We start from the raw sequence: 21,794 nt of genomic DNA on the forward strand, positions 1-21,794 counted from the left end.
TGGTAAATACATAAATGGGTTTTCTAGTATTAAGCCGCCCATTCTTGCAAGTGTAGCGTCTTGTGCCTCCATTGGCAGGTTTAAGTTGTGAGTGTTTGTTTAGGACTCTCCGTCTCCGACTAGGGCTGTGACCCCGTCGTCTGCTGCCTGTATCAGAGTTTGGTGCCGAGGCACCTTGTGGGACAAATGGTGCCATCTTTGTGTAAAGCTGTAATTGTTCCGTGAGTGTTTTGGGAGAAATCACCTGTAGCATGACCTGAGCTGGGAGTTGCTTTGTGGGAAGTTTACCTCCTGATTTGGTTGCTTTGGTTGTAGAATACCTTTGGGTTAGTTTTGGAAATATATTTTTCTGGGAATTTGTCCATTTCGTTTAGATTTTCAGGTTTATAAGCATGAAGCTCTTTGTTCTATTCTTTTTCTTTTTCTTTTTCTTTTTTTTAAATCCTCACTGAGGATATGTTCATTGATTTTTAGAGAGTGACAAAGGGAGAGAAAGAAACATTGATGTGAGAGAGAAACATTGATCAGCTGCCTCCCATACGTGCCCTGACCAGGGACCTGAACCCCAGCTTTCACTGTGTCTGGGACGATGCTCCGGCCTACTGAAGTACCCGGCCCTGTTCTGTTCTTTTATTTTTTAAACGTCTGCAGGGCCTGGGTTGACTCTTCTTGCAGGTAGGACACTCTGATCAGTCTTACCACTGGCTTGTAAGTTTTAAAAATTAAATTAGTTTTTATCTTTATTCCATTTTTTATGCTCCTTAGGTTTACTTTGCTTTTCTTGTTCTAGTTTCTTACGCTATGTACACAGCTCGTCATTTTTCCTCCTTTCCTTGCGCAGGTGCCTTTATAGCTACAGAGTAAGGAACGCTTTAGCTGCAGCTCACGTTCTTTTGAATATAGAATTGTTCAGTGTAAATTATTTTAAAACGTCTCCATTATTCTTTCTTTAGTGTGATGGGACATTTAAGTTTCTTGATATCCAGCCCTGGCCGGTTTGCTCAGTGGTTAGAGCGTCAGTCTGCAGTCCAGAGAGACCCGGGTTCGGTTCCTGCTAAGGGCACGTACCTCAGTTGCAGTTTGTCCCTGGCCCTGGTTGGTCGTGCGGGTGGCAGCCACTAGATGTGTTCCTTTCATGTCGATGTTTCTCTTTCTCTCTCTTCCTCTGTCTCCCTCCCACTCTGTCTGAATTTAAAAAAAAAAAAAAAAAAAGGAAAAATGTCCTCGGGTGAGGATAAAAAAAAAGTTTCTTGATATACAGACGTGTGGGGTTTTTTTCTAGTTATTTTTCCATTGTTGAATGTGTGGCTTCTCTGTTTTCCATTGTTCATTTCTAACTCAGTTATGTCGTGGTCAGCATGACACCAAGTCTTTGCCCGGCGGCTGAGTGTGAGGCCGGTTCTCACACGTGCTCTGTTTGCAGCGACAGGGACACGGCTTCCATGTCTGCAGCGTGACGAGGCTCCTTCAGCGTGTTCCTCGATCCGCTTGCTTTGTGCTCACGTCTTCTCACCGATAGTAGGTGTGTCTATGTCATTTTGAGATGAAGTTGTTACGTACACACACATTTACTTATTTAAAAAAAAATTTTTTTTCTTGATCTTAGAGAGAGGAAGGGAGAGAGAGAGAGAAACATCGATGAGAGAGAACATCGACTGGCCACCTCCTGCATGGCCCCCACTGGGGATTGGGCCCACAACCTGGGCATGTGCCTTGACTGGGGATCAAACTGGCGACCTCTTGGTGCATGGGTCAACGCTCAACCACTGAGCCACACCGGCTGGGCCGTACACACACATTTAGAAGCACGCAATTTCCTGGTGTTGTGAACTTGAGAGTCTGACTCCTGACCTGGCGAGGCTTGCTGTCCGGACGTGGACCTGGAGAGCACCATGGCTCCGAGCTCCCTCTGGGGATTGTTGGCTTCGAGTCCTTCCCACCTGTCACTTTCCTCTGTCCTTACACGTCTAGATGTGTCTTCGGTTATTTGACATGAATCTAGATTTTGTTTTCACTGTCTGACGCTCTTTGTGTTTTTACCTAGACCCTTTGGTCTGCCGCTGTTGGTCTGAGTTAGTGACGGTGGTTCTGTGTCTGCCACTGCACGTCTGTGTTGTCCTGCACATTTCACATCCATCTCCTTGTTCGGCACTGTCTTGTTCTGCTTCGCCGTCTGCGTTTGGCATACACTATCTCTGTCTTCGGCGGCTACTATGTGCATTGCAGTTTGTGTTCTGGTTATATCATTGTAAAGTGAATTGTATCTTCATTTTCCTCTGAATGACACAGGGACCTTGGAGCCTGTCATTCTGACCAACCCCTTCATGTTATGAGCTTTTGTTTAATGAGTTTCAGTTCTCTTCCTCTTCTTCTTCCTCTTCTTCTTCTTTCTTCTTTCTTCTTTCTTCTTTTTGGTTAATCCTCACTCAAGGATATGTTTCGCATTGATTTTCAGTTGTCTTCTTTTTAAGCTTATGAGAAGTTATTATTATTGCTTTATACTGTTAATACTTGATGAAACACAAAACTCATCATGTTCTTTTCTTCATTTTTCTGTCTTCTCCAAATGGGAGTCATGCTCCTCTTCTGCATGAAGATGCGTCCTTAGGGTTCCTTCAGCGGGGACCTGCCGATCACTGCTCGCTCCTGTGGCAGAGCACATCCACCTCACTCCCTGGGGGTGTTCTGGGGCAGACCCCTGTCTGCACAGAGAGGACTTTGCTCCTCCTGGACTTTGCTCAGTTTTTGTTGTTGAAAATAAGCATCAGGCAGTTGTGACTTGTGTGAAGGTCTGTCCTTTGTCCTTTCTGTTGTGCCTGCATTGGTGTTGTGGGCTCTGGACTGTGCCTCTGCCCCGTTCTCTGTCTCCCCACTTCCCATACACCGACTGGACATGGGTAGCCCTTCCCACTGGGCAGGCTTTGTACATCCCTGTGGCAGTGGCCAGTTCTCAGCCATCGGTCCAGTGCTGTCCACATCCTGCGGTCCCATTACCCCGACCCACATGCGATGCCTGCTGCAGTTGGGGCTGTGTTTGGGGCGGGTCCAGTCTTCCCCAGCCCTGCCCGGAGCCGAGCCTGTAGCTGACAGAGATGCCTTGCTCAGGAAGTGGGTTTAATTTGAATTTGGGGAAGTCACTGATCTATTTTGAGGGTGTGTGTTTGGGAGAATAGTACTGGAGCTGAGGTTGGGTTGGCTGTGTGCAGGGGCCAGTAGATGGGTGTGGAGTGTGGGGTTTGAGTGGGTGTGGGGTTGGCAGCCTCTAGGGGATGGGCGCTGCACTGAGGGAGAGACTGAGGAAGCTGACTCGGGGGTGCATGGCTTGTGGCCTCTCTGGGGGCCCGGCCATCGCTGCCACCATCTTGCTCACCGCTGTGCACACCTGGGCCAGGTCTGCCCCTCCGTCATGCATGAAGTGGGCTGTCAGAGTCTGTGGGACTCATGCTGTCACAGCACCTGTCTTCCTGGGTCGGCTCCTCTTTGGGGACCAGCTCCTCTCATCATTTCCATGGACCCCCCACGGGAGTGGAGCCTGTGTGCTGTGGCTCCGTGAGGCTGCCTGACGGGCAGTGACTGGCACGGGTGTAGGGCTGGCTCCTCCCGCGCGGAGGTGGTGCCCTGGGCGGAGGTGGTGCCGTGGGCGGAGGTGGTGCCGTGGCCGTTTAGTCAGTCCAGGCAGACTTGGAAAAGGTGTGATGTGCGGTGGGAACGTCCCTGCCTTGGCGGATTGAGTTTCTGGTGATTACACTTGGTGTTTCTGAGCCTCTAGCGAACCCCAAACCTCGTCCACGGAGGTCGCAGCACCCACAGTGCACACACACTGCCCCTCTGGCCTGGAGTTCAGGGCTGCAGGGTCTCCTGGGTGGGGTGCCTGGTAAACGGGCAGAGTGGATGGTGGGAGACACTGGGAGTGGGTGCATCTTTCTGTACCTGGCACTCCTGGGTGACAGGCATTTCGGTCTTTTCACCTAAGCCCTGCTAGGTGGCCGCCTTGGCCCAGCAGAGGGAGGGCCTTGCTGCTGGTCTCTACAGGAGACAGGAGGCTGTGGCCCCTGGGGTCTGGGTGGGGGCCCCCTTTTGTGTCTGCCCCCCGCCCCCACTGCCAGGCCGAGCCAGGGAGGCTGAGTGGGACCTGCCTGTGGGTTCCGGAACATCTCTGGCTCTGGCCGGTCATCGGAGGTTCAGGCGTTCCTAGGAACCCAGGTCGGAGCAGGCTCTGCTGGGTTCTGTCGGAGCAGCCGGCTTCAGGTGACTGTGAAGGTTGTTCTCTGTCACCTCGGCACAGATGGGGAGCGAGTCTGTGGGGGACCTCGTGCCCTCTCCGGCAGTGAGGCCCCCAGCATGCTCAGCCTGTCCTGGCCCCCGGGGAGAGAATGTGGCACCTGTTCTCCCCTTTTCCTGGTTGCCTCCTGGGAAACAGTCCCCTAGGAGAGGCCCTGAGTGGCTGCTAGCAAATGGCCCTCCCCCACCCCCGGCCCTGGGGCACACTCAGCACTTTGGCCCTGGACTGCCTGGCATTCCATCCCCGTGCCACCACCGCAGAGCCCCACAGGGGCGGGCACAGCTGCCACCACCAGCCGCCGCCTCCTGGCCTGGGAGCTGCTCTTTGCTGGGCTCACGGTCACCTGAAAGCTGGGCTGTCGTGTGTCCTGTGCCGGTGCTGCCTGTGGGAGGGGCCCGGCTGCGGGGTGGGGGGAGCACACCGGGCAGCAGTGCACGTGGAGTGCCCCACAAGCTACATGTGCTGGGGATGAAAAGTGACATGATGATCGACCCCCACGCTCAGAGCGTGCAGGGTGGGGCTCTCAGGGAGTGCAGCCGCAGCCCCATTCCACGTTGCTGACGGAGAGAGGGGCTCAGATGTCACTGGGACCGAGTCGCCCAGAGCGTTGCAGAGGCTTTAGTGGCTGTGGGTGACTGTTCAGGACTCCGTCACCTTCCCACTGGATGGGGTGCCGAGTGGCTGTGTCCTCCCCTGCCATGGGCCCTGGGTCCCCCCCTGGCAGCAGGCCTTTTCTCCAGGTTGCCCAGCTCTGGGTCTGCACAGGAGGAGGCTCAGAGAGGGGGGGCAGGCTGCGGGGGTAGAGGGTGGGGCGCGCGTGCTTGTGGTTGGCCGGGGCCCTGGGGTGGCCCCTCCCACGAGGCCCACCCAGACCCTCTCCTGGCCTCTCGCATGCCCAGTGCCCGACCGGGCACTTACTCTCATCCAGGGTCTGCTCCCTGGCAGCTGTCATCGTCCCTGCTGCAGCTCCGGCCAGCGCCATCCAGAGGCTGCACTGGCCCCTGGTCGAGGGGTCATATGGGCCCCCAGGAGCTCCAGAGGACTCTGAGGTTCCACACATCAGGGGTCCTGAGCATTCTTCGGGGGATCGCTGGTGTTAGGCGAGTGGCTGGAACCTTCTGTCCCCTCAGGCTTAGAGCCACTCCGGGGCTCCTCACAATGGCTGGGCAAGGTCCAGGCAGCCCCTTTGTTTGGGGGTGCACACCTGCAGCATTCTCCCCAGACCCGAAGCTCTGGTGGCTGGCGGGACCTGGTGCACCCCTTGTTGGAGATGAGCCTGCAGGTCCAGGGTGAGCTCATTGCCCGAGGGTGGGACCCTCTGCAGTGGAACAGGTGCCCCTGGAACCCGGGCGTGTGCAGAGGGAGGTGAGCACACCCCGTGTCTGCATGGCCACTCAGCACTGGGACAGGAGGCTCCAGACATACAGATGTCCCCTCCAGACGGGATGGACTGAGGCAGGATCCCAAATCTGCTGCTCAGCCACCCAGCACCCGTGGGCAGCACCAGGCTACGATTCTGGCTTCAGTGGGACCCTGAGAGGTGACCACTGTGCCCATGGGGGTGGTGTGGTGGCCACTGACCCCACCTCGGTGTGACCCTGTCCCTCTCTGGAGAAGCCCAGGCACATAGGACTGCCTGCCTGGGATAGCAAGGACAGTGGAGGGGCTGGAAAGAGAGGCCACCCTCAGCCCTGGGCTCCAGGCACACATGGTCAAGGGTGAGAAGGCCCGGCCGCCGGGGACCTGGATCTAGGCTTCTAGAGGAGGAGCCGGCTGCTGGAACTGAGGCGTGTGGTGACTGTGGACCCCAGTGTTGGGACCACCCAGGAATTTTGTCGGTAGTGTGTGGAGCCTGGGGGGCTGTGGCCAAGGGAGACTCGTGAGGAGGGGCTGGGACGGTGGGTGGCTGTCTGGGAGAGGTGGGGAGCAGGGGCTGGCCAGTCTCCGCATGCTGTGCAGGGCAGGTGCTGTCGCATGTGGGCCAGAAGGGCCAGCGTGCGTCTGCTGCTGCGAGCGAGGAGCTGCCCTCCGCCCCGCTCCTGTTTCTCCGCAGAGCGAGCGCAGAGCAGGGGCGGCAGGGCTGTCAGGGCGGCCCAGCGATGGCGAGGGCACCCAGGTGGCCGGGCCCGAAGTGCCTGCGCCTGGGTGGGCAGTCGGTGCCAGGGGGTCTCTGGAGCTGTGTCTGGCTGGTGTGCGGTGAGGATGGTGGGTCTGGTGCTCTAGAGGAGGGGACCTGTTCTGAGTGGTGGTCCAAGTGTGGTGTCTCCTGGGACAAGGTGTAGGCTGGGCGGGTGGACAGAAGTGGACAGGCTGCGACTCTGAAACCTCACTGTCATGCATGCCCTTTGTCGGCCAAGGTCGCGGAGATAGAGGCTGCTGCTCAGGTACTTTCCTGCTGCACAGGCTCTGGAGACATGTCCCTGGCCAGCTGGTACTGCCCAGGCCACCACTGGCACTGCGGCTGCCTGCCCAGCTGGGACGCCAGAACCCTGGGCCCACCGAGAGGGCAACGTTTCCGTCTGCCCTGGGGCTTGGGAGGTGCCTTGGCTCAGCCCCGGTGACCTGCCCCTATCACTTCTGTCACCTCTGCTCTCCTCAAGCACCTCCTGACGCCATCTGGGTGAGGACAGCTTCCTGGCCTGGGGAGAGCGTGGGGAGAGACCCCACTTACTGGGACCTGGCGAGTTTGTGTTCTGTGGTCACTGAGCTCTGTCTTCCTGACTTCTCACTTCTGTGTTTCTTGTGCTCTTTTTGGTATTTCTTTCTTGCAAATTGATAGAGATTGATTGAGTTGGGTTTTGTTTCTTCCTTTATTGATTTTAGAGAGAGAGGAAGGGAGAGGGAGAGTGATAGAAACATCAATGAGAGAGAACATCAACTGGCCGCCTCCTGCACACCCCTGCTGGGGATCGGGCCCACAACCTGGGCATGCACCCTGACGGGGAATCCAGCTGGTGACCTCTTGGTGCAGGGTCGACGCTCAACCACTGAGCCACACTGGCCAGGCGTGATTGAGTTTTTTTATTATCCCATCCAAGAAATCTGTTTTCTGGTCCATATGTTATTGATTTGCTTAAAAGGTAAAATGTTCTAACACTAGAGAAACCAGCATCTCCGCCTCCAGACACAGTGAGGACGTTGGATGTAGGACCCTGCACCACTCCTCGGGCCTGGTTCAGGCCCCTCCTCACCAAGGGACTGGCATCCGGGCATCCACACCTGCCCGCCTCCCCCACCTGTGCGTCCTCAGGTGTTCTGGTGGGGGCTGTCAGCGGGAGGTGGTGCCCAGGGTGGCAGCTTGGCCCTGGGGTTTGCAGGGATTTTCACTAAGCCTGCCCGTGGTTGCCGTGGAACTGACATGTTCTCCCTGGTTCCTGGGTGGGTGTGGGGGGTCTCTGTTTGGATTTGGTGTGTGTGGGTGTGAACTTATCTGTGTTGTTCCATCCTTCTTGGTCTCTGTGTTTGCCAAGGACGAGATTTGTGTTTCCCGTTCTGGAATAATTCTTATCTGGGGTCCGGTCAGGCATCGCGTGTCCCCTTCTCTGTCTCCGGGCCCGCCGTCCTGGCAGGGACAGTGCCCTGTGCTGGGTGCCTGCTGTGAGGCTCCTGCCCGTGGTCATGCACAGGTGCCGCATACCCATGGGGGCTGGAAGTGTTGTGACTGGCCCACGGGTCCTTGTCACTGAGTGTGCAGGACTTGCGTCCCCGCTTGCCTCCTGGCAGTGAGGGGAGCAGGCGGGCTGCTGGGGGCTTCCCGTGTGGCAGTGCCCCCCCCCCCCCATGGCAGCTGTAGTGGGAGCGAGGGCAGCATGGTGCCTCGGGGGCTGGGTGCCCAACCCTTTGCTGGTGGCCTCTGGGGGGTCCTTGCAGGTGGAAGTCCTGATTGTCCTAGGTTCCCTCTTTGGGGCCCCATTCATTGTTTGTTTTTTTATTCTCACCTGAGGATGTTTTCTACTTCTTGTCAGATAGAGTGGGAGGAGGGAGAGAGAGAGACAAACAGAGAAACATCAATGTGATAGAGTCACATCTACCGGTTGTTTCCCGCATGACCCAACCAGGGCCAGGGCCAGGGCCGCCAGGGCCAAACTGCAACCAGGGTAAGTGCCCTTGACTGGAATTGAACCCGCGACCCATTGGTCTGTGGGCCGATGCTCTAACCACTGAGCCAAACTGGCCAGGGTCAGGGTGCCCTTCACTGGGTGCAGGGTTCGTTCCAAGGGCTCTGTTTCCCTGCTGGACAGTGACCCCACCCTCCCGTCCCTCCAGTGCCTCCCTGCTGCCCTCCAGGGGGCAGAGAAGCCATCGCAGGCAGGCCTGCCCCTCCTCCGCCTGGGGTGGCTGGAGGCCACAGCAGAGTGCCACAGGCGTGGCTTCCACACAGGCATCATCCCTCGTGGTTTGGAGGCTGGAATCCAAGGTCAAGGTGCCTGCAGGTCTGGTGTCAGTGAGGGCTGTCCTTCTCCTGTGTCCTCAAAAGGTGGGAGGGGACAGCGAGCTCTGGCCTCCTCTAAGGGAACTAATCCCATCATAGGGCTCTCCCATCAGGACCTCACCACCTCTCAAAGGCCTCACCTCCTGATCTGTCGCCTTGGGTGTTAGGTTTCAACATAGGGATTTGGGGGACACACAGTTCAGTATACATCACCCACTGTCCCCAGCATTTTGGGGATGTCCACGCAGAGCAGTACTCTTCTCCTCCCCTCAAGGTGCTTCCAGTTCATACGTAGGTGCCGTCACTCGCCCTCCACCCCCCCAGACCCAGCTTGTGGGTGGCATCGTGGTTTCTCACTTGCATGGAGCCCGTGACCCGCAGAGCCCAGCACACAGTAAGCCTGCAGCCGTGTGAACTGGGTTGGGGCCCTTGTAGACATCAAAGAGGTGAGTGGAGCCCCCCCATTCCCTGCCAGCCCTGTCTGCACCCCCCTCACCCCAGCTGTCCCTGGGATGCCATGCTTTATTTCTCCTAATGGCCCCCCAGTGGCCATGCCCCATGCCCGGCAGGGGCCAGTTCTGTCCCCCCCTGACCCCTGACCCAGCCCAGGAGAGAGTGCCTGGCAGGCTGCCCTCCTCGGTGCCCCTGTGGCTCCGTCTGCCACATGCTGCTCTGGCTCGCTCCCCACCATCACGGAGTTCCACTATGGTGCTGCCCAGGCTGGGGCTTCATGCCCTCAGAGAGAAGGTCTGGCTACATGTCAGTGTGGCCTAGGGGTGAGGCCGAGGCTTGCTCTTTGACCCCTCACAAGAGCTAAATGTTTGTGGAGCCGGCAAATGGGGTTCCTGCATCTAGGCCCATCCCTGAGCATGCTTGCACCCCTCCCACACCTCCCCTGCTCCATAGGAAGTCGGGGGAGGGGCAGGAGATGGTAGACTGGCAAGAAGCCTGAGGAAGGCCATGGCCCACACCCTGTCCAGGCTGACCCCAGGGCAGGCACCAGCAGGGCTGCCCGGGGCCATCGCTTGGTCCCTGAAGTCTTCCAGGTCCAGGCTGCAGGCTGTACGGGAGGGTCCCTGGGCCTGATCAAGGTGCTTTCGGGCCCCCCAGCCTGCATTCTTCCTGCAGTCAGCTGCCATCCTCTACCCAGCTTCCCAGGTGGGCTACGCCGTCTGCTCAAATAAAGCCCTTTGTTGGGGTTGGGGAATCTTCACTCACAGGAAAGCCCTGGGCAGGGGCCCTTTCCTGCCAGGGAGACACCCTCCGCCCCGTCGGCCCTCTCCTGCCAAGGACAGTGCGGGGTTCCCCTGCAGCATTGGTGAGATGTACCTGCAAGCCAGGGGCTGTGGGCTGGAGGTGGAGGGGCGGGGCGACCTCCGGGCCTCTGCGTCACCAAGGCAGAGGGTGCAGGCCTGAGGGCAGGGTGTTCTGATGGCTGGGACCAGAATGGGCAGTGGCCCCTCCATGGTGGCCGCGTCACTGTGGCCAGAGCTGAGGCTGTGGCATCTCAGCGTTTGTGTGCACAGCCCCAGGGGCCTGTCCCCCACGCACTCATGGCACTGCAGGTGCTGGGCTGCAGGCTGCTGGTGGGCGCCAGCTCCTCCATCCGCATGGCCATGCTGGCCTCCGGCCCACGAGGGCTCCGGGGGGCCTTGGCCAGGCCCAGCCCCCACCCCGTGACAGTGTCAGGCCCACGCAGGAGAACGTTGCCTAGGTTTCTGAAAAACACACCATGCCCGGGCCAGCCCTGTGAAAACGCTGACTTCCGCCGTGGTCTAACCAGCGCCCCTTCCCCACCAGGGACTGGCTCCTGTACCTTTCCTCCTATGTTGGGGGCTGGCCTCTGCTGGAGCTGGGAGGTGGGCTCAGAGCCACCGAGCCCCCCCATTCCTCTACGCCTTCCAGGGGGTCCCAGCTGTCTGAGATGAAGCCCCAGACTGTCCCTCGCCTCCTGCAGGAGTCACTGGCCCTACAGGCTGGCCAGCGGAGACACTGAGAAGTCACCTCTGACCTTCTCTCCTGATTAGCAGGAAGCAGCCGTGTCCAGATAAGGCTCAGACACCAGAGAAAGCTGAGCTGGGCCAGTGAGAGTTGGCAGCTGCCCCAGGCCCTGGAGAAAGGTGACTAGCGCTCAGGACATGGGCAGGACTCGAGCCCTCACCTTCTGCAGAGCCGGCTCAGGACCAGACCTACCAGATGGCTGTTGAAGGAGCTCAAACAGCGGGCCATGGCCGTGCTCCTCTGCCCCCACCCGCGCCTCTCTCTGGGCCACCTGGCCAGCTGTCACCGCAGAACCCCAACTCCCCCTAGGACAGACACATGATGACACAAGCAGGTCAGCCCTGGAAACCAGAGGCTCCTCAGTTCTCCCTCCCAGAAGACACACAGCACTTTTGGGACCACAGGGCTGGACCCCACCCCATGACCCCGGAGGACCCCGGAGGAAGTCAGCGTTCTCACGGGGCTGGCGCAGGCGTGGTGTGTTCTTCAGAAACCCGTGCAACGCTCTTCGCGGGCCCATCGCTGTCACGGGTGGGGGCTGGGCCGGCCAGGCCCCTCCTTGGCCCTTGTGTCCCAGGCCTCCAGCTGGGCATTGCTGGTAGGCATGGGAAGTGGTGGCTGCTGGGGACCCCTCGGCAGTCACGTGTCCTTAGGAGGATCGGAGCAGGGACAGGGCCTGTGTACGAGCGCTCGTGTTCGCAGCCTCCTTCACGGCTGCCGGGCTGCCAGCCCAGGCGTCCGCCGGTGGGGAAGGTGCTAACACGCTCTGCTCTGAGTGGGACAGTGCCCGTCCCCAAACAGGGAAGGCCTGACAGGCTGCAGCGCGGGGCGTCTGGGAACCGCGCTCCTGGGGAAGGAGGCCACGGAAAGGCCGCAGGCTCTGTGATCCTGGAACAAGGCCGGCTCTGCCCGGGCGGCGGGGCTTGATGGCCAGGCCCAGGGTTCCTTTTCAGGGTGGACATAGTGGCTGCTTAACACTGGAAGGCACTGCATGCACTGATCTGCACGTGTTACAGGTTTAAGAAGGGGGGTCAGGGATAGTTCTAGATTCGTGGACACCAGCCAGGCAGGCGAGTGGGGATGATGTGTGTCCCTCTGGGACCCTGTGCTGCCGACAGCAGGAGGGACCCCAGGGTGACAGGCTTGGGCTGCCTGCTGTGTGGACACCTTCGGGACAGATTTGCTGAGGGGTGGAGGGGATGCTCCCTGGGGACTTAGGGACTCGATGCCCCAGCTCTCTCCATCAGGTGGCCAAAAGTTGCAGGTGTGCAGGGGAGGTATCCCGAGGTGGGGAGGGTGTCCTAAGTTGGGGGGTGCCCACTGGACAGTTGTGGCTGTAGCTCCGGGGGCAGGAGTGGCCCACCCTGGGGCCAAGGAGCCTGAGGGCCGGTGTGTGGTGGGGAAAGGGCCTCTTTGTGGCTGTCCTGTGGTTCTTTGGGTCCTTTGTCCTCTTGTGCTTCTGTAAGAGCCTTTGTACTGGACATCAGCCCTTTGTCGGCCATCGGCCCTGCGACCATGCTTCTGCATCCACGCTCCATCTCTGACTCTGCTCGCGGCAGTGTCCAGGTTTGGTTCTTGGAGGAGTTAGTGTCACTGTCGCCCAGAGTTGGCTGTGAGCTATTGAGGGAGGGAGGGAGGGAAGTGAAGGCACACTTGTCCTGTGCACATGGGCCTGGGCGCTCAGTGGGGCGGCCCAGCGAGCTGTTGAGGGAGGAGGGAGTGAAGGCACACTTGTCCTGTGCACATGGGCCTGGGGCGCTCAGTGGGGCGGCCCAGCGAGCTGTTGAGGGAGGGGGGAGTGAAGGCACACTTGTCCTGTGCACATGGGCCTGGGGCGCTCAGTGGGGCGGCCCAGCGAGCTGTTGAGGGAGGGGGCAGTGAAGGCACACTTGTCCTGTGCACATGGGCCTGGGGCAGTTGGCAAGGCTGCTCTCTGAGCTGGGGAGCCCTGTTTGGGGGAAATCCTCCCAGCAAGTTTCTAATGAAAAGGGAGAACCAAGCCTGGTGGGGATGTACATGGTGTAGCCCCTGTAGAAAGCAGTGGCGATTCCCCAGAAACACAGTTCATGGGGACCTGTGGCCCAGCGGAACTGGGCATGGAACTGAGAGCGGGCTGTGAGAGACACGTGCACCCATGTGCAGCAGCACCGAGGCGTGGACACCACCCCACATCCACGATGAGGAATGGGTCCCAGCGTCCCAGGGCTCAGGGTCCATTTACCCCTGACCCTTGCCCTCTAGTGCCCAAGCCCAGAACGCACACCCCACGGAGCAGCAGCCCCATGTCAGCGATGAGTTGTGTGTGGGGGTTAGTGTATTTGCTTGGATTCCTCGAGGGCCGAGGCTTGGGGAGTAAACCTGGGCCCTCGCTGTCTGTGATGCGAACCTTAGGCCTTCCTGTGGGCCAGCGCTGATGGGAGACAATGCCCTTGTCCTGTTTTTGTGCAGCTGAGCTGTGTCATGCCTTTGCACCCAGGAAAGGAGAGTGCAGGTAGCCTGGTGTCCACAGTCATGGGAGAGGAGGCCTCGCAGTTCAGTGATGAGGGCACGTCGAGGCTGGTGCCATTGCACTTCTAGCCAGAGCCATCCCCACGCCACGGACAGTGAATGCTAGAGACCACCAAACAAACTGAGGAACAGAAACAGATGGAAAGAGGTTGAGAGGTCAGAGGCTGAGTCCTGAGGTCCCACCATGTTCAGTGCCAGGAGGTATGTGCAGGACCCAGCGCAGGCCTGTGGTGGCAGTTGGTTGAGGTCCCCTTAGGTCTGTGGCTATGGGCAATGAGATGCACCTGCCCCGTGTTTGTTGGCAGCTCTGAGCGGGTCTCGTCACTCCTTAGTCTGGCTCAGGACACTGGACATTTTCACCCAAGACCAGCACCCTCACGGCCCTGAGCTGTCCCCAACCCTGCCCCACCTATGGATCTCCGTCCTTCAGCTCTGTCTGACCTCGATGGCACGTGAACAGCCAAGACAAGGGTGCCACCTGTCACAGTCACGTGTCATGCCCCCGGTGTTAGGGTTTTGTGTTTTATTTCAGCCATTGTAGGAGGTATGGTGGCCTCTCGTGGTGTCGGGCATAGGTTCATGGGCTTGTTGATTGTTTGTGTGTCTTTTTGAAAAATATATTTTTATCGATTTTGTTTTTTAGGGAAAGAGAGAGACATCGATGTGAGAGAACCATCGATCGGCTGCCTCCTGCACGCCCCCTACTGGAGATCCAGCCTGCAATCCAGGCATGTGCCCTGACCAGGAATCGAACCCAGGACCTCTCAGTCCGTGGGATGACACTCCATCCACTGAGCCACACCGGGCCCATGTGTCTTTTTAGGTGAAGTGTCTTTTCAAACCTTTTGTCCGTTTTCTTTTTCTTTTAAAAAACTTTTTCAGTTACAGTTTATATTCAGTATTATTTTGTATTAGTTTCAAGTGTACAGCATCGTGATTAGACAGTCATGACTTTACAGAGTTTCCCCTGATACTTCCAGTGCCGCCTGGCACCACACCTAGTTATTAGTGTTTCCACCCATTCCTCTCCTGTGCCTTACGTCCTGGGACTGTTCTGTGACTGCCAACCTGCACTTCTCGGTCCCTTCACCTTTTCACTCAGTCCTCCAACCCCTCCCCTCTGGCAGCCACCAGTCTAGTCTCATTGGGTTGTTGATTTTCATATTGTTGATTTTTGACAGTTCTTTATATATTCTGGATAAAGCCCTTTGTCAAACATGTGATTTGTGAATAGTTTCTCCCACTCTCAGCTTATCTTTCATTCTCTTAGCAGTGTTTTTCACAGAGCAAAGTTTTACATTTTGATGAAGTACAATTTATCAAACTTTCTTTTGCTCTGAGTCTGTCTACTGCACCTTTGTCAGCATTCCTGTTGTGGTCATGGGGTTCATGGCAGGCTCCATGGCTCCATAGCAGGGGTAAGAGGTCCCAACTGGCCTCATCCTCCTTTAAAAAATTTTTTTTCCTTATTGATTTTAGAGGGAGAGAAAGGGAGAGGGAGAGTTAGAAACATCGATGAGAGAGAACATCGATTGGCCGCCTCCTGCACACCCCCGACTGGGGATCGGACCCACAGCCTGGGCATGTGCCCTGACCAGGAATCGAACCAGCCACCTCTCAGTGCATGGGTCGATGCTCAGCCACTGAGCCACACCAGCTGGGCTCATCCTCCTTTTGTCAGTATTTTGATTATTCTGGTTCTTTTGCCTTTTCTTAGAAATTTTAAAGTCAGCTCATTGAGATCTACAAGGAAGGCTGGCTGTGGTTCACTGGAATCTTGTTAAATCCACAGGCCTGGGTCGGGAGAGGGGCGCCCTCTGCTTGCTCAGGCAGGCGTGGGCCCTTGCTTTGGCACTCGGGTTTTCAGCTCAGACCCTGTATTTCTGTTTTGGAGCCATTGTAAACGGAGATTTTAAAAACTGGCTTCCAGTTGTTCATTGCTAGTTTGTAGAAATACGATTGCTTTTCATGTGTTGACTTTGTATCATGATCTGCTGAGCTCAGCAGTTCCAGGATTTTTCTACATAGATGCTGGGGTTGTCTGCCAACAAGAAAAGCTCCACTCCTTCCCTCCAGCCCTCTGCCTTTTCCTGCCTGTTGTCCTGGGCGGGCCTGCAGGGGGCAGCATGGCATTAGAAGGGGCCTCTGGACCTGCTCCTTGTCAGGTTCATGAGTTCCCCTTCCATTCCTAGTTCACTGGGATTTTTTAATCACAAATGGATATTGAATTTTGTCAGAAGTTTTTCTGGCTAAGTTGAGGAAGTTTTATGGTTTTCCTGATTTGGCCTGTCGATGTGATGATTGATTTCCCGGGGTCGAGCCAGCCTTGCACTCCAGGACAAGCCCACACGGTCACGCTGTGTCTCGTCCCTCTGTGTGTGTCCGGACTCTCTTTGCTCGTGTTTGGTGCAGTTTTCCACCCTGTGCTCATCACGGGGCAGTGTGTGCAGTGTCCTTTCGTGCTGATCTGGTGCTGGTTGTGTGGTGACCGCTCACCTCTTCCAGCCTGTGCTTGTCATGGGGCAGTGTATGCAGTGTCCTTTCGTGCTGTTCTCCTGGTGCTGGTTGTGTGGTGACCGCTGACCTCTTCCAGTGAGTTGAAAAGTCTTTCTTTGTCCTGTTTTCTGGAAGATCTTATGTAGATTGGTGCTATTTTTTCCTTTGGTTCCTGGTTAAATTTGCCTGGAGTTTTCTCCTTCGACTGTTAACTCCATTTCTTTCATGGATCAGGCTGTTCAAATAGTCTCTGCATCCTGGTGGGTTTGGCATTGTGCGCGTCAGGGAATCAGTGCCTGTAGTTGAGGTTCTCAGAACAACGTGCATTGAGGTGTCACGTGTGTCTGGGCCCCGAGCCAACAGCCCCTCTCACCCCAGCACCGGTCAGATTTTTCTTGTGTTGTTAATCCTCAGCAGAGGATGGATTCTTTCACCGATTTTTAGAGAGAGTGGAGAGGAGGGAGGGAGGGGAGAGAGAGAAACATCGATGTGAGAGAGAGCCATCGACTGGTTGCACCCTCCCCGCGCGTGCCCGTTGAGCCTACAGCCCAGGTACATGCCCTTGACTGGGAAGTGGACCCTGACCCTTTGGTCTGTGGGCGACGCTCTAACCACCGAGCAACACCAGCCAGGGCCAGTTTTTTCTTTTTCTTTGTTTGGCTGGAGGTTTTATCAACTTTATCGATCTTCCTGAGAACCAACCACCTTTTGGTTTGGTTTTCTTTGTCGGTTTCCGTCTTCGCTGGGAGTCCGACTTGCTCTTCTCATGTCTGGCTGAGATCTTTCTTCTTGCCAGTGTGAGGTTCAGCACTGCGGTACCCCTCTCAGCTCTGCCTGGCGCCCCGCAGCGTGTTCCCACTCCTGTCCTGGCTTCCTCTTTGGTGGGTCTCTGATGGGTATGCTGGCGAGGTTCCCAGCTACCTGCCGCGTGTTAATCTGAGGTTAACTCCAGTTTGGTCAGAGAACGTACTTCACATGATTTCAGTTCTTTAAAGGAGCTCATGTTGTTTAGCCCAGACTACGGCTGGTGAACACTAACTCCTTTAACCTGTCTCCTCTCCTTTTCCTTCCTGGCCCACTATCTCCCCAAGTTTCATTCATGGCCAGAGACCAGAGCGTGGTGTCACTTTGATGCCAGTAGATGGCTATGCCCCGTGGCCTGGCCTTGTTGGGCATCTGTCCTGCTGCTTGGGGTTCAGATTCATACTTTGGGGACCAAGAGACAACTCAGGTGGGCACGGAGAATCTGGTTTCCTGGTTGGGGCGCGGGCACTGGGACTTGGTCATGCTGACGTCTGCATGGGAGAGTGAGCCCAGGCCCTGGCAGGTAGACTCGGGGCGGCGCACACACTCGCTTTTTCGTCCTTCTGGGGCTGTGTGGGGACCCGCCCATGTGCTGCCGCCTCCAGGGAGGTCAGTCGCCAGGGACGGGCTCACTGGTTCAGTGCAGACCCTGCGGCAACAGGGGAAGGTGCGGGGTGTCCTCCAGCCCGTCCCGCAGGGCCGACACCCGTCTTTCCGGCTGTGTGTGGCTCAGAACAGAAGTTGGTGGGCAAAGGGTCAAGGAAGGCTCCCAGCCAGTGGGGTAGGGGATGCTGTGGGGGGGACGCTGGCATCCTAGGGGACATCACTGGTCTGTCAGCCCTTCTCCTGCCTGCCTGTGCACAGACTCTCAACCAACCACCTTCGGGACCCCTGGAGAGGTGCACCTGGCTGACTGAGGGGTGCTCACCACATGCAGGGACCCCGAGGGTGGCTCCCAGCCTGTCTGGGCCTGGGCAACAGCTCCTGGGAGACTTGATGGCCAGTCTGTCATGGTGACCATGGTGCTGGAGGCCAAGGGCAGAGAGTGGGTGGTCCAGCTGCAGCTGGGACCTTCCTGGGCTTGAGGAGGTGTGAGATGGCATGGTCACTGCTGAAGGGCATCTGTCCTTGCAGGCTGTGCAGCCTGACCTTGAAGAAGCTGGTGGTGTTCAAGGAGCTGGAGAAGGAGCTCATCTCTGTGGTGATTGCTGTGAAGATGCAGGTGAGGGTCTCCCTCTGCCGCCCCGGGCTCTGCAGGACCCCTGCTACCCAGGATTGAGCGGCTACCCAGGCAGCTAGGGCCCCGTGTTTCCGGGAGCAGGGGAGCCTCTGCCAGGCGGTGGCCTGGAAGATAGTCCTGATGCTCTGGCAGGGTGGGGACCCTCCTGGGGCGCAGTCTTGTCCCCCGATACAGGCAGACAGCCAGCGTTCCACAAAATGGGGTTAGGGAGGGCAGACAGGGTCCCCAGAGCAGGAGTGCAGGTAGGTTCTCCCTGCACCCACACCCTGTGCCTGTCACCGGCCAGCCCTGACCCAGGCCCGGCTGACCTCTCACTCTGGTGCTGTGATACTGCCCAGCCCACAGCTTCCTATTTGGTTTGAACAAGTAGGTGTTTCAGGAGGGCCCATTAGCCGTGCGGCCTGACTTGGCTTTTTCAGGGGCCCCTGGGTTCCAGGTCCACTCCCCAGATGGGCGGTGGTTCTGAGCTGCACAGCAGGTACTTCCTGTGGCCCCTCCGCCAGGGGGAGTGGGGTGCCCTGCTGTGGCCTCACCGCCGAGCGCCGGCAGGTACCTGCCATGTGGCCACATGGCCTGGAGCCTGCGCCCAGAACCCTTGCCACTCCTGCCCACTGGCACGGCACCCCTTCTCTGCCCTCATCTCCGCTGAAGGCTTTGCAGTCCCCCTCCTCATCCCCCTGGCTCTCCATGCCCTCTGCGGCCCCTGCAGCTGCCCAGTAGCCCTGTTCTAGTCCTGTCCCCCCACTGGCTCTGAACTGATCCCTCCTGCAGCCGCCGGTGTGGGGTCCCAGTGAGGTCCTGCCTGACTGCCAAGGCCTTGTGACCTGGAGGCCATGTCGGGACACTGTTGTCCGCGGTGGTGTGATGGACACCTGAGCCGTGTGTGGACTATTCTGGTGGAAGGTGGAGGTTGGGACCTGTGTTTCATATGAATGATTTGTGCTCCACTGTCACCGTCTTAGTGGTGAGCTTCCGGCGGACCTGAGGCTCACTAACCAAGTGTTTGTACATATGTCCGTGTTTTCCTTGGGAGCTTGTACTCTGCTCCCCCAGCCTGTAGTTCCTCATCCTGAGTTAGAAGCAAAGGGACCGGACCTTGTCTAGCTGGCGTCACTTGGACACGCCCCTTTGAATGAGACACTGTCTTCTTCAGGGCTCCAAGCGCATCCTGCGGTCCCATGAGATTGTGCTGCCCCCCAGTGGACAAGTGGAGACCGACCTGGCGCTGACCTTCTCCCTGCAGGTGGGCCCCCTCACTGGTACCGCTCTGCCCCCCCACCCCAGTCCTTGTCACCACAGGCCGGTTACTGTGAAAAATCTGGGAAGTGTGCAGCCCATTTTCATGATAAAGAGGACGTGGTGAGGTTGAAACCTCGAATCACCAGTTAAGGTCATTTTTTTCTTGTTTGGAAAAGATGGAGAGGAACACATGGAGACTTGGTAGTGTAAGTTCTGACCCCTTTGAAATTTGGGGGTGTGCTCGCCCTAAGCGTGGCTCAGTCTCCACCTGGACACCCCAGGATGAAACAGAGACATCCCTAGATTCTGTCCGGACCCGGGCCAGCCCCAAACTGACCCGAGAGTAGCATCCTGCCTGCGCTGCTCGGCCTGGCTTCGAAGACACTCAGGCTCAGCAGACGCAGCTCCTGGCTTCACACACGCTGTGAGCGCTGAGACCTGTTGGTGTGGGTCCGCTTCACAGCCGTTCAGCTCCTCGTTGTAAGTGCAGCCGCTGTGGCCTCATGGAATCCCAGGAACCTTGCCAGCGCCCGCCCCGCGCATCCCCCAGAGCCACTCCAGCCTGCACCCCAGCTTTGCCTGGACGGGCCCGCTGACCCCAGCTCCCATGCCCACCACCGCGTCTGGGTTCTGTGCTGAACTCAGGAGGGTGGGATCAGGTTTATTGGAGAATAATTTACAAAATGTACAGTTTATTCTTTTTTAAAATTTTTTATCTTCACCTAAGGACATTTTTGCATTCATCTTCAGACAGAGCAGGAGGGAGAGGGGGAGAGAGAGAGAAACATCAGCGTGAAGGGGACACATCTAGTGGTTGCTACCTGCACGACCCAACCAGGGCTGCAGACAAACTGCAACCGAGGTACATGCCCTTAGCAGGAATTGAACCCGGGTCTCTCTGGACCGCAGGCCAACGCTCTAACCGCTGAGCCAAACCGGCCAGGGCAGGACATGCTTTTTCAAACGGACAGAGAGAGAGAGCAAGAGACATTGATGTGAGTGAAACATGGATCGGTCGCCTCCCATACATGCCCTGACTGAAGATCGAACCCGCAACCTAGGTATGTGCCCTTACTGGGAATTGAACCTGCGACCCTTCATTGAACATGACAACACTAACTACTGAGCCACCTGGCCGGGGCCCTTCCCCCAACTTTGAGATTGGTTTATATTTGTGAACGTTTTCTTCCTACACACGAGCTCTGGGTCATGAACTTCCTGCCTCTGCACCACGTGGGTGACCTGGACCATCCCAGCTGCCCTCATTGTGGGGAGAACGTGCCCCTAACACTCAGCAGGCCGCACATCTGTCCGCCAGTAGTGGCTTTTACTGTTGATCGGGGCCATAGCCACGATGGGCCGGCAGTGACCGAGGGGGACCGTGGGTGCACATGCGCCCTCTTGGGTCAGGCTTGCAGGGACAGCAGCGTGCCCCTCCCCCACAGTACCCCCACTTCCTGAAGAGAGAAGGCAACAAGCTGCAGATCATGTTGCAGCGGAGGAAGCGCTATAAGAACCGAACCATCCTGGGCTACAAGACGCTGGCTGCAGGAGCCATCCACATGGCCGAGGTGAGGCGCCAGGCAGGGCCCGCGCTCCCTCGCCTGGTCCCCCAGGGTGGCTGCCCCTCAGCTCAGGGTAGCATCTGCTCTAGAGTTGGTGTGGCCTGTGCCCTTCCAGGAAGGGTCCCTGCATGTGGCCCGCCCTCTGGTCCCTCCTGGGAGGTCTGTGTCCCACTCCGCTGGCTTTGGCCCAGCAGGCTGCACGTGTGCTCAGGGTGGGTCAGGTGATGTGAAGTTCGAGGGGTTCCCTGGTGAGGAAGTGGGGGAAGTACGTGCCAATGGAACCAGCTACCTGACATTACCTGTCGTGGAGGACCTGGGGTCCCGGCGGTCGGTGTGGGGTGGGTGGGGTGCTGGAGGAGGCACTCCCGGACGGAGGGGCTCCCACTCACATGGGCCCTAGGGGAGGGGCAGTGAGGGCCCCATGTGTCCCTTGTGCTTTGAAGCCTTCACCATCATGGGCCTTGCTCAGGGTGGTGGGAATGCTCAGGGACGTGGAGCTATGCGGATGTCGTGTAGCACAGGGCAGGGACACGCGGTGGCTGGTCTCCGTGCTCCTCATGTACCTGCAGGCACATCCTGTGGTTGGTGGTAGTGTCTGGGAGCTTCTGTCTTCAGTTTGCTTCTGTGTGATCACTGGGCAGTTGGGCTGCAGACTCTCCCTTCTGACAACTTTCTGTCCCTGGTGCTGAGCCTGGTGCTGAGCCTGGTGCTGACCCAGCTTGGCCCAGCATGCTCCCTCCTGGCCCGTCCACCCAGCTCCCATGTCCTCGCTCGTTTTCTTGCCCACGGCCATATCTCCCCACCCACCACACCCCTGCTCCATGGTCCTTCCTGGAATGGTGCCCACACCCAGGTAATGCAGCGACCCCCCGAGGGTGGCCAGGTGCTGAGCCTCTGCAGCAGCGTCAAGGAGGCCTCCGCCAAGGTGGCCGAGATCTGGATCTTCTCCCTGTCCAGCCAGCCCATCGACCACGAGGACAGCGCCATGCAGGCCGGCCCCAAGGCCAAGCCCACGGGTGAGTGCACCTGCAGTCTGCCGCCTCCTGCTGCCTTCCTGAAGTTTGCAGCTGCTCTGGTCTGGCCCAGGGGTGTCCCAGTCTTTATGTCATCAGTAAGCAGAGGTCATGGGGTCCATCTGGTGCCTTTCGGGGTCTGGGCACAGGCATGGTCTGTCACCACCATCACACCTGGGGTGTCTGTTCCCCATGGATGAGGGAGTTAGGGGCC

General features: G+C 57.8%; 1 protein-coding gene across 6 annotated transcripts in view; it reads left to right on the forward strand.

Moving 5' to 3' along the window:
• Window positions 1-21,794, forward strand: part of PACS2 (phosphofurin acidic cluster sorting protein 2) — a 41,747-nt gene that overhangs the window by 3,868 nt on the left and 16,085 nt on the right. For all 6 annotated transcript variants that reach the window (XM_036282154.1, XM_036282159.1, XM_036282174.1 and 3 more), the window contains exons 2-5: window positions 17,658-17,745; window positions 18,917-19,006; window positions 20,448-20,573; window positions 21,421-21,583. In XM_036282154.1, the coding sequence (XP_036138047.1) occupies window positions 17,658-17,745; window positions 18,917-19,006; window positions 20,448-20,573; window positions 21,421-21,583 (467 nt within the window). The remainder of the gene's footprint in view (window positions 1-17,657; window positions 17,746-18,916; window positions 19,007-20,447; window positions 20,574-21,420; window positions 21,584-21,794) is intronic.

The sequence above is a fragment of the Molossus molossus genome, unplaced genomic scaffold (assembly GCF_014108415.1).
Source record: "Molossus molossus isolate mMolMol1 unplaced genomic scaffold, mMolMol1.p scaffold_m16_p_1, whole genome shotgun sequence".
NCBI lineage: Eukaryota > Metazoa > Chordata > Mammalia > Chiroptera > Molossidae > Molossus > Molossus molossus.